This window comes from Nymphalis io, chromosome Z (genome assembly GCF_905147045.1).
Source record: "Nymphalis io chromosome Z, ilAglIoxx1.1, whole genome shotgun sequence".
In the NCBI taxonomy this organism is placed as follows: domain Eukaryota; kingdom Metazoa; phylum Arthropoda; class Insecta; order Lepidoptera; family Nymphalidae; genus Nymphalis; species Nymphalis io.
The window spans coordinates 5,087,075-5,101,759 of NC_065918.1; the positions used below are offsets into that span (position 1 = coordinate 5,087,075).

Here is a 14,685-nt window from a genome sequence, read left to right on the forward strand (position 1 = left end):
ATTGTGTAGGTAACGGAGTTGGCACCGTTGCGGTCGCTTCTAGAATGCCTGCGTGAGGTTACTCTCAGAAGTAATTTCTCGGTAGCAGTTCTTTGTGAGTTCGCTGAACAGATCTGTGATGGAATGACTTATTTGGAGAATAAAAGACTGATACATAGGTAAATACAGTTTTGATGGGATGTGATAATATAAGAAAATGTTATCAAAGAAATATATTTGCATTGTCGTTATCATTGCAGGGACTTGGCCGCGAGGAATATTTTAGTTTTTAGCAAGAACAAGGTAAAGATCTCTGACTTTGGATTGTCGCGGGCACTGGGCGTTGGCAAAGACTACTACCAGACTAATTACAACGTGAATCTCAAATTACCCGTTGCGTGGTATGTTCCGTAAAATATTGTCAGTGTGATATGCAAAATTAGCTTGAATTGCATATACTTAATCATTTTTTAAACTATGAAGAACTATAATAATGAATTTTGTGACCTTCTACTCAAATATATACTAAGTGTGGCATGAGTATTTTTTAATGATGTTTAAGTTATTGTGATTGTTCTTAAGGTGTGCTCCAGAATGCATCTTGTACTTAAAGTTTACCTCATCAAGCGATGTTTGGGCATTCGGTGTATGCTTATGGGAAATGTTTACATATGGTTTTCAACCATGGGCAGCTTTTTCTGGTCAGCAGATCCTGGAAGCGATTGATGCTCCTAATTTTCAAGTAAGTTGAATTATAACTAGCCGATTTTTTTTTTGTTTATAATTCGCTTTTTACTAATAGATCGATTTTACCTATTTATTAAACCTATATAAAGCAAAATGTGGTATAGTATAATTTGTGATTAGCGTTTCTTATAACAATCATTAAAAAAAATATCGGTAACATTGTGTGAGAAAATATTTTACTTGTAGCGACTGGAGCGCCCGGAATGTTGTCCTGATGCTTATTATTCATTGATGCTCGAGTGCTGGTCACACGATCCGAATGATCGACCGAAATTCAAAGAATTGGGGCCTAGGTTACCACATCTTAGACCGGATGAAGTAAGATAAAATATTTTCAATAATTTTTTAGTATTTCACCGTAATAATAAAACAGTAAATAAAACTTCAAAAATACAAAATAATTTTAACAATAGTTTTCATATTTTACATAATAAATATAAAAAAATGATGCAGGTTGAAGTCTTAGTAAGTTTTAAGAAAACAGAAGACGGCCGGCGTTGCAACTTTCTCGAATACAAAGCTGGGCAAAGGATAACAGTTCTTGGGAAAGAGTAAGTTATATAAAATCATTGCATCTGATTTTTTGCATTTTGTTTATCCTCGATCACCGCTTCACTCTATAACTCCTTTCAGAACTTATACTAAATCAGCTATGTGGTATGGCGTCCTACCCGGCGGTGCCTGCGGCATGTTCGACCCGAATCACACAAAACTGTTAATCAGGCATGAGGTGAGAAACGTCGTATCAGCTCATTGGTGCATTGGCTCATTCCCATCTCTGCTTTTTCTGCCTTGATATTTAACCAGAATTTTAAAATCTTGTTTTTTTTACATACTCATCTGTGTTTCGTTGTAGAGTTGTCTTGTGATCACAAAGGGTATTTGAAACTATATAAATCAAATCCCCTATTTGTGACCATACCATCAATTTCCGAAGCCAGTCTAAAAAATGCTTTTTACTGCAAGCGAACGGAATATAAAATTGATATCTTTAGTAAATGTTCGATTGTAGAGAGCGTTTTTAACAAATTTTCTTTAGAGAGGTTCATTAGCGCCTTCACTGTCACCGCATCCAATCCGTAACTCCACTCGATCCATACGTTCATCGCTATTGCGGTCTGACGTGAAAAGACACACATACACGGGCAAACGCACGATACAACGCAGCATGATATCGAGCCCGCAAGGGGAGGTGAAGCATACTGGTCACGTGGGCCTCGACGGTGCCTACTTTGGTGATCTTTCGTTCCTGGATCCAACTGGATGTGTAAGTATAAAGCTCAAGCAGCATTTGTAACAGCTAATTTGTAACTAAAGCCTAATAACGTATACGAAGACTCTTGTGCATTATATATAAGTTCAATTCTGCTCATTTGCTGTTTTCCAAGTAGCCACCTGTTTATCCTTGAAATTATCCGAGAATAGCATAATAATAACTATTCGCGTCGACTAATTTATCAAATAACTCCTAACGACATAATTTTGTATTTACTGCTTAGTTACCTTATAACGAGGGGATGTTAGAGAATAATAGTCGGGGGCTATTCATTATTTCGACGTTGAATAAAAACTTAGTCATATTACGATAACTAACTACATAACACACTTATGATGAGTAATTGACTTGTGCAAAAGGCATTCTACGTTGTGATTTCCACCGTAATTTTCCCTAAGTGATAAGAATACCTTTATTTTATTAATTCAATAAAATCGCTTTAAAATATCAACAAACTGAAACAATAACTGCGATATCTTAATTATTTAGTAAAGCTGCGCTGTTTTGCTACTACAATACTAGCTAGTGGTATGTAAGTTTCGTTCACAGCCTCTATTCGTTTCGTAGCTTGTTTTTGTTCTCGCGAGCATTCTCGACACTCATTTTGCACAAACTTAGATATGTCATGATAATCATAGATGATACTCTCATGATTTCTGATATAATAGTATTTCTTCAAATTTTATAACTATAATATACAAGCATACTCTTGTTTGTTCTGTTTTTTTATAGTATAGGTAGGCGTACGAGCATATGGACCACCTGATGGTAAGTGGTTACCAACGCCCATAGACATTCGCATAGTAAGAAATGTTAACCATCGCTTACATGCTAATGCGCCTTGGGAACTAAGATGTTATGTCCCTTGTGCCTGTAATTACACTGGCTCACTCACTCACTCCTTCAAATCGGAACACAACAATACCAAGTACTGCTGTTTTACGGATGAATATCTGATAAGTGGGTGCTACATACCCAGACGAGCTTGCACAAAGCCCTACCAAACTATTACTAAAGCCCAACAGTAAAATACTTTTTTTCTTGTATATTCATTTGTTGAATATACAAGCATATCTACGGTTTTTTCAATATTATGTAATTACTCTTTCTCTTTTTTTAACAAAACTAAGTTTGAACTTGAAATTCATAGTGTTTAGTTTCAGTACTCTTGATCCTCAGTATGCGATAATACCTTGTCTATAACTATCGTTAGCGTTTTCCATGGCTCGTGATCAACATTTCCTTGACACACAACGTCGTGGTGGTCGTCGTTGTTCGTTCACAACGAAATATTTTTTATCAATACGTTAATTTTATTGTTGTGCGAAATCAAATCTAAATAAATATTGAATCATATTTTCACTGTGTAAACATTGTCGGAAATGAATTCTTTGTAATTTTAACATATACATGACACATGATGCCCTGCGGTTCTACCGATTGAAAACCTCATGTCTTTATCTTAAAGGCGATATTATGTCTTAAGGTCTATTCAAGCGTTCAAGACATATTTTGAATTACAATCGATTTCAGGTCATCTTTAAGGTGAACAACAAATGCATCGCACTGCTTTAGAAGTGCTAATATAACTGCAACTTTGTAACCTCATTTTGTTCGCGAATAATACGATTATCTAAAATATGGCATGATGATCGCAAGATACTTCGTGCGATAATATTGTCTCAGGTTATTTTGAATTTCTATTGAATGCTGTAAAGAGTAGTAGAATGCATTTCCGTTCATAACAAAAGTCATATGTAACGCGAATCAATCGGCGAACGATCAATGTCACTGGTTCACACTTGATCGCATAGAATAAAGACTGAACAGCAAATTTGGAGAAACAGACTGACCTGTCTGTTTCTCCAAATCATTATTAACCGCCTATGGAATACATTCTTCAAATTGCTTACATGTAAATATATATAATATGGTCGAACAGGTGACAATTTAAAACAAGCATTTTTATTGTATTCTTTTAGGCTAACAGCTTGAAACTCAAATTGTTTTATTTTGTTATTGTATATGTATAGTGTAGTATTGCATTCGCACATATACAATTATATGTTTATATAATTTTATACATAAAATTATATGTTTATAATTATATACATAAAATATTAATTATATATTATATACATAAAATTATGTTTATATAATTTTATACACCGAAATCAATAACAATAAAGATTCAGACAGTAGATCAGCAACAGCCTGTGAATGTCCCACTGCTGGGCTAAGGCCTCCTCTCCCTTTTTTTGAGGAGAAGGTTTGGAGCTTATTCTACCACGCTGCTCCGTGCAGCTGCGGGTTGGTGGAATACACATGTGGCAGAATTTCAGTGAAATTAGACACGTGCAGGTTTCCTCACGATGTTTTCCTTCACCTTAAAGCACGAGATGAATTATATATAAATTAAGCAAATGAAAATTCAGTGGTGCTTGCCCGAGTTTGAACCCGCTATCATCGATTAAGATTCACGCGTTCTTACGACTGGGACATCTCGGCAGATTGAATATGCAGTAATTTTGAATTTTCTTAGAACCAGAAACATACTCGTAATTATGACGAAAGCTTAAAACTAAACTTAAACAACGCAAACCATTAATAAATTTATTTACAATGAAATTATGTTTAAAGCAATTAGTGAATTATAATATTTAACACATGTATAAGAGGAGCTCGATTTTCGTGATGAGTTTTCGTGGGAAATCTTTTCAAAGGGGTTATCAAAGCAGAACAGATAATTATGTGATATTTGGAAAATTACTGCACTTTACTTAGATTATTCTGCACCGCGACATCATTTGAAATATACTTTTGAATTAACGGGTATTAAAAATGGAATTAAAATGAATAATCACCTTCGTTCTAGATGAAAACGCTCATTAAGTGTAATGTAAGTACCCTTCTGTTAATATTATATTATTATAATATAATGTAAACATAGTAGCATAAATTGCGATAAAATAATTGCATATAATGCAATAATGAGAATGAAAAAAGCCTATTATCAACCATATTTTATGAATTTTATAAATAAAGATCTAAAACCGTACTATCCTATCTATCAGCTCATGACCTACATTATGTAAAATGAAAATAATGGTCACTATCAACTTATTCTATTAAGTATAAGCTGGGCAAAGGATAACAGTTCTTGGGAAAGAGTAAATTATATAAAATTACTGCATCTGATTTTTTGCATTTTGTTTATCGTCAACTTTATTCTATTAACGTATGCATTGACCTCTTTTTGTCGTAAAAAGCAATGAATACGAAAATTGGTATCTTTTAGTTAATACGGCAGAAAATACGTATTCATGATTTAGGTGATAGTATTGTTCTCAAAAACTACTTCGACGTGTCTCATACAAAACATAACACCGCCATTTTACATTTTTATTTTGGGCATAGATCAATAGAGAACGGCTTTGCGATTTTCGACGAAATTTGACATTGCTCACTTTGCGACAAATACATTTTCTTAGTTTAGAATATATATGTATATTATTCGTTATTATTGCTATACATAAATATATGTGCTGCAAAATATACTTAAATTGATTTCTTACTTAACGGATACCTATTAGACCAAAGAATTAAACTGTTCGAATGTCTTATTAGTTTATTAACGATTAAGTAATATACTTATAAAACCACAAATGTAGAATGTTCTGGGTTCAAATCTATAGCTTCTCGAACTTCTCAAGCAAAAAGCCCAATAACTTTTTATTGGGCCTTTTGCTCGAGAAATTCTCACTAATAGTACGGAGTCTGAAATTTGGTAATTGTTACTCCCCCGTGCCTCGGAGAGCACGGGGGAGTAACATCCATAGGTCCTATGGCTGAACTCTTTCCGCCGTGTCGGATTTGCCTTTCAGATTATTAGAGCGAGGGAATATAGAGTGGTCGTGTTTTTGCGCACTCACTTATGCACTAGGGTATGTGGCCAGTTTTCCTCGTGAATGGTTACTATGGTCTAAATGGGTTAGAAAGACAACATTTCTACCAGCTTAGGACCAATTAAAATAAATAAATTAGTTAGTAATTAGTATTGTATTAGAAGTATGATATATTTTTACTATGGTTAATTCATGATGGATTATTTTATGTCCACAGCCCCCACGTCAGATCGTGACCCCGTACAAGCCATCCGAGGATTTGGAACAAGTTCCGTTAATCAACCCCAATTCGCCATCTCATCTCACTGCCACGACGAGTACTTCTTCGTACCCGCTGCTGACACCCGGCAGGCAGACTACGAGTGAGTGCGATGAAGTCGATCTTTCATGTAAGTAATAAACGGGATAATTCAAAATACTAAGACATAATTACTTGTAAGCCCATCTTTACTTCCTTAGTATCAGAATTTTAAAGTCCAACTACGGTCTCCCTTGATTTGTTGGACATATATGGGGCAGGGTTTCATCTGAAAAATGCAGATTTTTAACGATATTCTCGCTTTTCACTAGTTGGCGACAAGTCCAAGAACTCCAAGAAGCAGAAACCTCAGAAGCCTCACAAGTCGACCTCGGAACCGACAACGAGCAAAAGTCTTCTCGACAAGGTAAGGGAGAATGTAAAATTGTTAACATCGTATCCAGCATAAACGTAATATTTTATTACATACTAGATGTGACACACGATTTTATCCGTATTAGACTGATAGTCAACCGGTTTTGATGAAATACGTAGTGTACGGTAGTTGAAAATGCTTACTAAAACAATTATTTACATGAGTAATTTTTACCCGTTTTGAAAATTACATCGGATAACTACATGTTCGTTGCAAATAGCCATATTAACTTAAAAATGCCGTTATTATGTAATCACAGACGGACACATAAATTGTACATTTTTATGTTTTTAAATTAATTAAAGATGATTTTAACTTAAGGCGTATTGTGATTGTTTTATAATATCGCGTGGGTTATTAAATACTATATGGGCAGCAATTTCAAGTCCATACGTCAAGCCTGTCAGTGATGGAATTACTAATGAACAGCTTGAAGGTACCAATAACACAACTCAATTAGTTTTACCAACATCAAATATTATGTATCAAGGTCGAGTGAGATAGTGTACTGAAGGCAAGGACATGAAATGTTAAACCACAAGGTTACCGTTACGTTGACCGTGAAAGGAAATAGTTAATATTTATCACAGTTTATGGGCGCATAAAATAAAGACTAAACGGTACTTGGAAATACTCAATATAATTTACAATTATTTACATGACAATTGTCACCCTTTTTAAAATTATCCCTGGCAAACCAATTTTGGTTACTTGCGAATTTCTCTTTAATAGTGCCAACGTTTCGGACGAATGTGCGTACTTACAGTCAAATAGGCTATTTACCATATATTATATTATATTTAAATTAAATACATATCCTTATTAATGTTATAATTGCCACCTACCACCAGCAACAAAGCCCTACTGGTGGTAGGGCTTTGTTCAAGCTCGTCTGGGTAGGTACCACCCACTCATCATATATTCTACAGCAAAACAGCAGTACTTGATATTGTTGTGTTCCGGTTTGAAGGTTAAGTGAGCCAGTGTAATTACAGGCACAAGGGACATAAAATCTTAGTTCCCAAGGTTGGTGGCGCTGGCTATGTAAGCGATGGTTGACATTTCTTACAATGCCAATGTCTAAGGGCGTTGGTGACCACTTACCATCAGGTGGCCCATATACTCGTCCGCCTTCTTATTCTATAAAAAAAAAGATGCAATATTGAGTTTGATTGCTTATTTATTTATTTGTTTATTACACTTTCACTTTACAACAACAACACAACCGACCATTATGAAATTTTGCATAAACGTACAGAAAATGACATAGAGTACCTAGTACCTGAAACCTCCATCATAGTATATATATTAGAAGAACGGACGTGATTTATTAATTTAAAAAAATATATATTAATTAAAAAGAAGTAAATAATCACAAAATTACGAATTTAAGGATATTTTACCGTGAAACACACGGTACAGTTCAAATCAGCTAATGACGCGATAAAAATCATTTGCAGATATCATCGAAATGATCTCACACTGACAAATAACAACTACCATGATAACAGCGCGTAAATGAATAGGAAAAACGAAAGAAGTCCTTAATAACTACGTCATATGTATATATATATATCCTACGGCTGCGCTAACGCCTCGTCTTCTTTTTGAGAGAAGGTGACGCAATAAAACATGTTTTATTTCACTGCTAATCACGAGATGAGTTATTATTGTATAAACACAAATTACACGTGAAAATTGAGTGGTGCTCGCCGGGGCTTGAATTCACAAACTTTGCTTAAGGTTCACGTATCAAAACAACTAGATCACCTCGAGTTTGTAGAGTGCGTTTACAAATAATTTAGGATTTTTATTTTTAAAATTTTAGTGTTTAGTAAGTGCAATGTAATATTATTAGAATTTGAATATTGTGTTATCAAGTTCAATTTACGAGCCGGTTGGCGTGGTTGGTAGAAAACTTGCCTTTCACGCCGAAGGTTGTGGGTTCGATTCCCACCCAGGACAGACATTTGTGTGCATGAAATTGTCTGTTTGTCCTGAATCTGGGTGTAATTATCTATATAAGTATGTATTTACAAAAGAAAAGTAGTATATGTAGTATATCAGTTGTCTGGTTTCCATAGCACAAGCTTTGTACAAGCTTAATTTGGGATCAGATGGCCGTGTGTGAAAAATGTCAGATGATATTATTAATATTATAAATTTAACCTTCAAAATAATAACTATTAACATTATGACCACGAACGACAACAACACAAACAGTTATTATGTTTATTATGATCTTTGCGAACGTGTCCGCAAATCGAATATTGCAGGTTAAGAACGCGACACTTGGCCGCTCGCACAAAAACGAAGAAGCTTCTTCAAAGAACGATGAAATTCACGAATATCATGAAATATCGGATACTGAGACGGTGAGTTACAATTTAATTCAATTTGCTTAAACCCAAGTACATTATATTCTATTACTCACTTTTAAGAATAAATTATACAGCCCGTTATACAGCATGTTTTAAAGGCACCATTAGATTATTAATGTTTTGTATTATCTGTTGGGCTTTATTTATTACGGTTCAATATCCAACCAAAAAATTGATGGCCGATGGAGCCGACACGTGTTGGAGTGGAGACCACGCTTAGGCAAACGTAGTGTAGGACGCCCTGTGACGAGATGGGCCGGCGATTTAAAAAAGGTGGCAGGTTCGGGATGGATGCGGACTGCCCAAGATCGGGATAGTTGGCGTTCTATGGGGGAGGCTTTCGTCCAGCAGTGGACGGGAAAAGGCTGAAAAAAGAAAAAAAAAACCATCCAACAGCTTTAAATCGATAGACGTTCTCTAAGACTATTGATGGTTATACTTATTGATGGCTTTGAAAAAAAAATGGTCGTCTATAAATAATTCTCAAACATTCAGTTCTTATTCAATGCAAACATATAATTACAGGACAGTATTGCTGCGGAGACGAAGACAGAGCCCGAAAGTCCAGCATTACTTGTAAGAATATTTAATTACAATTATTAGTTAAACTGTACAAAGTTAAAGAATGTTCTAGACGTCTAATATAGGAAGGCATACGATCTTCTAAATAGTGATGAAGAACTACCTGAGAACTTTGCCATACAGTGCCAATATTAACCATAACTATAAAACAATTTTTTTATAAAGTATTGCAGTGTAAATCGTTTTAGTATTAAGAACAATAATATATCAAATTTCAATTGATACCAAATAAATAATCTGAGAATATATAATAAGATCGGGAGGGTTGGCGTTCTATGGGGGATGTTTTCGTTCAGCAGTGGACGACAAAAGGCTGAAAACAAAAATCTGATCGACATGAATTTAAAAAAAAAACTCTATATTGTTCATCCAGAATTACTAAAGACCATATATCTGAAAATTGAATATAATTCATTTTTGTGGATGTTTGTGCATGTTATACACAATTCAATATATCTAGAGATAAATCAAAGTACCATACTAAAATACATATATATTTCAGTCTGTATGTACATACATCCTACACAAGACATACACAATAAGTCCTGTGTGATACTGCTAAATTATTAACTGTAATATATATAACATAAACAATCGGGTTTATCCTAAAAACACTGTGTAATATAACAAATGTATGCAAAATATAAGGTCATTAAACACTAAATTACATTTAAAACTCTGCTATTAGACAATACAAAAATCAATCAATCTGTCTTTATACAAAATAAATAATAATATAAACGTATACGTATATATATATTAATAGCTGCATTATTGCAATGCAGGCAAACCTCATAAAAATGGCTTAAAAATAATATGATGTCACCAAGAATATTTTAAATTTTATTAAATGAATCACGACTGAATCATAATTTATATATTATGCACACAATATATTATATACACATACTCGTAAATATAGTTCTAAACATTGCATGTTAATTTCTTTGTATTTTTCTTATGTATTTGCAGTGATATATATAATTTGTTAATTTGTCCAAGGAGTAGGAAGAGTGGATACCCTGAGATACAGGTTTTTGTAAAAGAACATAATCCAGGATGCCGCCATTGTGAACTAACATTCATTACATTTCATTTAATTACGAGGAAATGGTTTCTGTTGTGTCAATATCTGTGGGTGGAGGTGCACAGTTACAATCTTATTACCTTTAACTATACTAAACTTTTTTTATGCTTGTAAGACCAGTTAAGACCACTAGGGGCGAAAAAGAAACATCTTAAATGTCCTACTGCTGGGCAAAGAAAGTCCTGTGCAGGAGAAAGATTAGCAACTTGTTCCCACGAAAAACTTTACTGCGTGTCAGAGCGTGTATATTGAATACATATGACAAATTTCATTCTTGCAGAATTTCTCGCGATGCTTTTCTTCACCGTTAGAAGAGGTGAATTACAAACGAAAAAAATTGGCACTCAAAAATACTCACTTATCAGTTGTGCCTGTCCGGATTTGATCCCCCGACCTCGGGTTAAAGTTCACTCATTCTATCTTACAGGCCATGTCGATTATATAATCATATGCATTATAATTGTGTACTATTAATGTGAAATGTTTATTATTTTATAGAAGGGTTGCGGAGACTTCAGTCAGAGCTTGCTGGATGAGATAGATTCAATATTTCGGAATCTTGACCATACCAAACGAGTGGAAGAAGTGAGTATTATATTTTTTATGATAACGAATTATTAAAAAAAAAAATGAAACAATATAATGCATGAAAATGTGGATTCATTTAACGGCGTTTGTAATTAAATTCTAGATAGTACAGTGTCGTCTTGCATTAGAGCTCTGTTATGGGCTACGCTCGCGTTACGTTATCGTTAGCCACCATATACGTTAAATATTCCACATTTTTTTTTAAATTAACTTAAATTGTGTATTTATTTACATAATATTTATGAATAAAAAACCAACGTTTACGTGGACTTATTATTTATAATAAGAAAATAAAAATCATTTTAAAGTTTTTATATTGCAGAGTTCGGACGAAGATTTGTCGATATATGGATTCAAACCGTCCCATTATCAATTAGCTTACATTTAATTACACGCATCCAAAAAAGACGATAAAATGTAAACTGCATCTTATACAATGATTGGCATTAATGGAAGTTATTTATCTTTTTCTAAATTTCGTACATTCAGGTTCCTATATATTTTTTGGAGTGCGGGTAAGAGCTTGAGTGTAATTACAAAGCTTAGAAATATATGCTAAACTTTACTCACTTTCAAACACGTTGACAAAGTTATTCAGAATATGTTGATTTACAATCAAGCGCTAAAATGTAGATTGATATTTTCTTTCAAGCTTTTTTTAGTCTAATATTATTATATGGTATTGCCAGTTTAAATACTTTTGCAATTACGAATTTTCGACTCAATTGTATTATATTATATCACGTAGATTGTAGTTTTTAAATGATATCATTGGCTTGTTTTGTAGCCAAAAGTACGAGTAAAGAGGACTTATATACGTGTATGTATTCATTCTAAAATAATATTGATGTTTTATGTTCCGATTTCAAATGTGTATTTTTTTTTTATATATAAATGTTATTAATGGTCTATGACGTTTTATACAAACGTTATAATTGTGTATATTTTTTCTTTTTGTAAAATTCTTTTATGTTATTATTAGTTACTTAACTTAATAATATTATTATGAGTCTATGATTTCTATATTATGGGGCCACTATTTCGTTAGTAATTAATTGACATTTTAGTTTTTAAAATAATTACTAGTAATTTTTTATCTTTGAATCATTTTATATATAATTAAATATCTGAGGTAGTAGATAGGTAATAGCAACTCTCATATAGTAATTTTACAAACTATTTGTAATAAAACCAGTGAAACATTTACAATTAGAACTATTTAATTATTATGTTTTTTTAAATATGTAAACTTCGTATCATTGTCCATATATTATTTAAAAAAATCTAACCGTCTGTTAGTTTTGATTCAATGTTTTCTAAGTTACATATAAAATATTAATAGTAATAATCTCTACGAATATAAAATAACCACTATACTAATTATTTTATTTAACATTGTTCCAATATTTCATATTTCATTGGAAAAAAAATTGTAAATATACTCGAGAGGTAAGACTTTCAGTACTGAAAAAGCACCGTTCGTGAAGATTTAATTTTCATCACGTTAAGGATATAGAAATCGAACTGTTTTAGTGGGTCACTAGCATGCTTTTATATTTAGTCCGTATGCTACTAGAATATTTAATTGTAAATTATTTAATATACTTTATTTTATTGTATAACATACACTTTTTCATAGCAATAGCATTCAATTGTATGCATATAGTGGAGTATATGTTGACTTTTTCAATTATAAATTTTTCGTCGTAGTAATTTACATTTATATATATTTACAAAATTTTATTGTAATATTTTTGTAGTTTGTTTTAGCAAAACTATGTATAACATGTTATTAGTTTTATATTTTTGATAAACAATATGAATTTCTTTTTTGAAAAATAATACTCTGTTTAAATTAAGATTGATAATAGAAATCGACACAGTATCGCTTGAACTATCAAAATTTTTAGTATTTTTAACCAAAGAATATTTTTATTCTACTTCTAAATTATTTTACTAACTTTTTTTTTGGAATTAAATAACGTAAATATATCGACGAACGAAACTCATAACAAATTATGAATAATGATGGGATTGCTTTATAGCCGAAAAGGACATATGTGCGTATAATTTTTTTAATTATATTGATGTTCTATGTTCAATAATAAAATATTTGTCGTCCTCGTAAAGTGAAAGCCCAAAACTGACCATTTTGAATTTTAATGTCATAAAACTAGTCAATTTTCTCTTCGGTTTTCTATCGTACTGCCGTATCAATACGATTCTTATTTTTACGTTTTAAAAAATACATTAATTTGACACAGACCTTTCAAACACAAACGAAAATCACCTAATTTACTTAATTAGTATTTTAATTATATGTACTTAGATTTTAAATAAAAAAAGAAAAGTTCTATCAAAATTACTTTACTATGGGAGGCTGAAATTAAACTGGAAAGTAAATAAATAATAATTAGATTTCATTACTGTATTTTTGCACCATCATTCAAAGAAAGGCGCATTATTTGTAATGTAAGATTAGTTAAAATTCAAAGGGATAGCCTTTGGATGAAACCATAACTCTGAAATATCTAAAATCAAAGAACTTTGTAAAAAATATAATTCAACTCTTGTAATTTTTTTGAACACCGCTCTACGCGGACGATATTTTAAAGTTGAAAAAGTGTCTATTAATGTGTTTTGTTTTTGCTTATGTTTATCCGCTTGAAATTTCAAAATTTATTAATTTGTTAAACGAAGAATTTGATGAAATAATTTTATTTTTTAAATTAATACTTTTCCCATTCATTTGCAAATAAATTTATATTAACTCAATGATAAATAAATAACTATTAATATCGATAGGACTGCTTTGTAGCCAAAAAACATATGTGCGTATAATTTTTTTTAATTATATTGATGTTCTATAATGTATACGACATTATTTAATATATAGATGTTATATGTTCAACAATGAAATGCATACATACATATGTTGTCGATGTTTAAACACTGCTGTTTAGTGTGTGTTGTATTCGCTATTATCCGTCTAGTTATGAATGTTGCATTTACATTTAATGTGTATTATAAGAATATTCTATTTTAATTGCGTAGGCTTACAGCTTGGTATATTAATTTTATTATTTAATGATAGATTTTTTTATTTTTTATTAATTAAAGGTATTGTAGGACAAAAATAAAATCTAGATCGTGATCAGATAAACTTGGTGAGTATAGCGAGTCCAAGTCATAACTCAGTGAACTGATAATAATGACATAAGTCAATGCATTTTGTGATCCATCAGTCATATTACACCGCTGTATCGCCTCATGTATATGTTTTAGTGTTTTTTTTTTGTAATTGGTATCGTTTTTTTACTCTAAAAACCATTATATAAAATTATAATAATTATTCGGGTAATCTACACATCATAACTAAATTAAAAAAAAACCATGTGCTATTAAATTTAGTTTGGTGGTACTATTTGTATAAATATTTTGTTTTTTTTTTTTTTAATTTAATTTT

The 14,685-nt window shown here is 32.0% G+C and overlaps 1 protein-coding gene across 3 annotated transcripts in view; it reads left to right on the plus strand.

The window, feature by feature from the left end:
* LOC126780257 (activated Cdc42 kinase-like) overlaps positions 1-14,685 on the plus strand; it is a 29,670-nt gene that overhangs the window by 8,548 nt on the left and 6,437 nt on the right. Inside the window, exons 6-17 of one of the 3 annotated variants that reach the window (XM_050504566.1) lie at positions 10-158; positions 240-380; positions 562-721; positions 913-1,044; positions 1,180-1,277; positions 1,360-1,456; positions 1,766-1,993; positions 6,125-6,296; positions 6,478-6,572; positions 8,858-8,956; positions 9,488-9,538; positions 11,130-11,216. In XM_050504566.1, the coding sequence (XP_050360523.1) occupies positions 10-158; positions 240-380; positions 562-721; positions 913-1,044; positions 1,180-1,277; positions 1,360-1,456; positions 1,766-1,993; positions 6,125-6,296; positions 6,478-6,572; positions 8,858-8,956; positions 9,488-9,538; positions 11,130-11,216 (1,509 nt within the window). The remainder of the gene's footprint in view (positions 1-9; positions 159-239; positions 381-561; positions 722-912; positions 1,045-1,179; positions 1,278-1,359; positions 1,457-1,765; positions 1,994-6,124; positions 6,297-6,477; positions 6,573-8,857; positions 8,957-9,487; positions 9,539-11,129; positions 11,217-14,685) is intronic. The other 2 variants (XM_050504567.1, XM_050504568.1) reach the window with 2 other exon arrangements.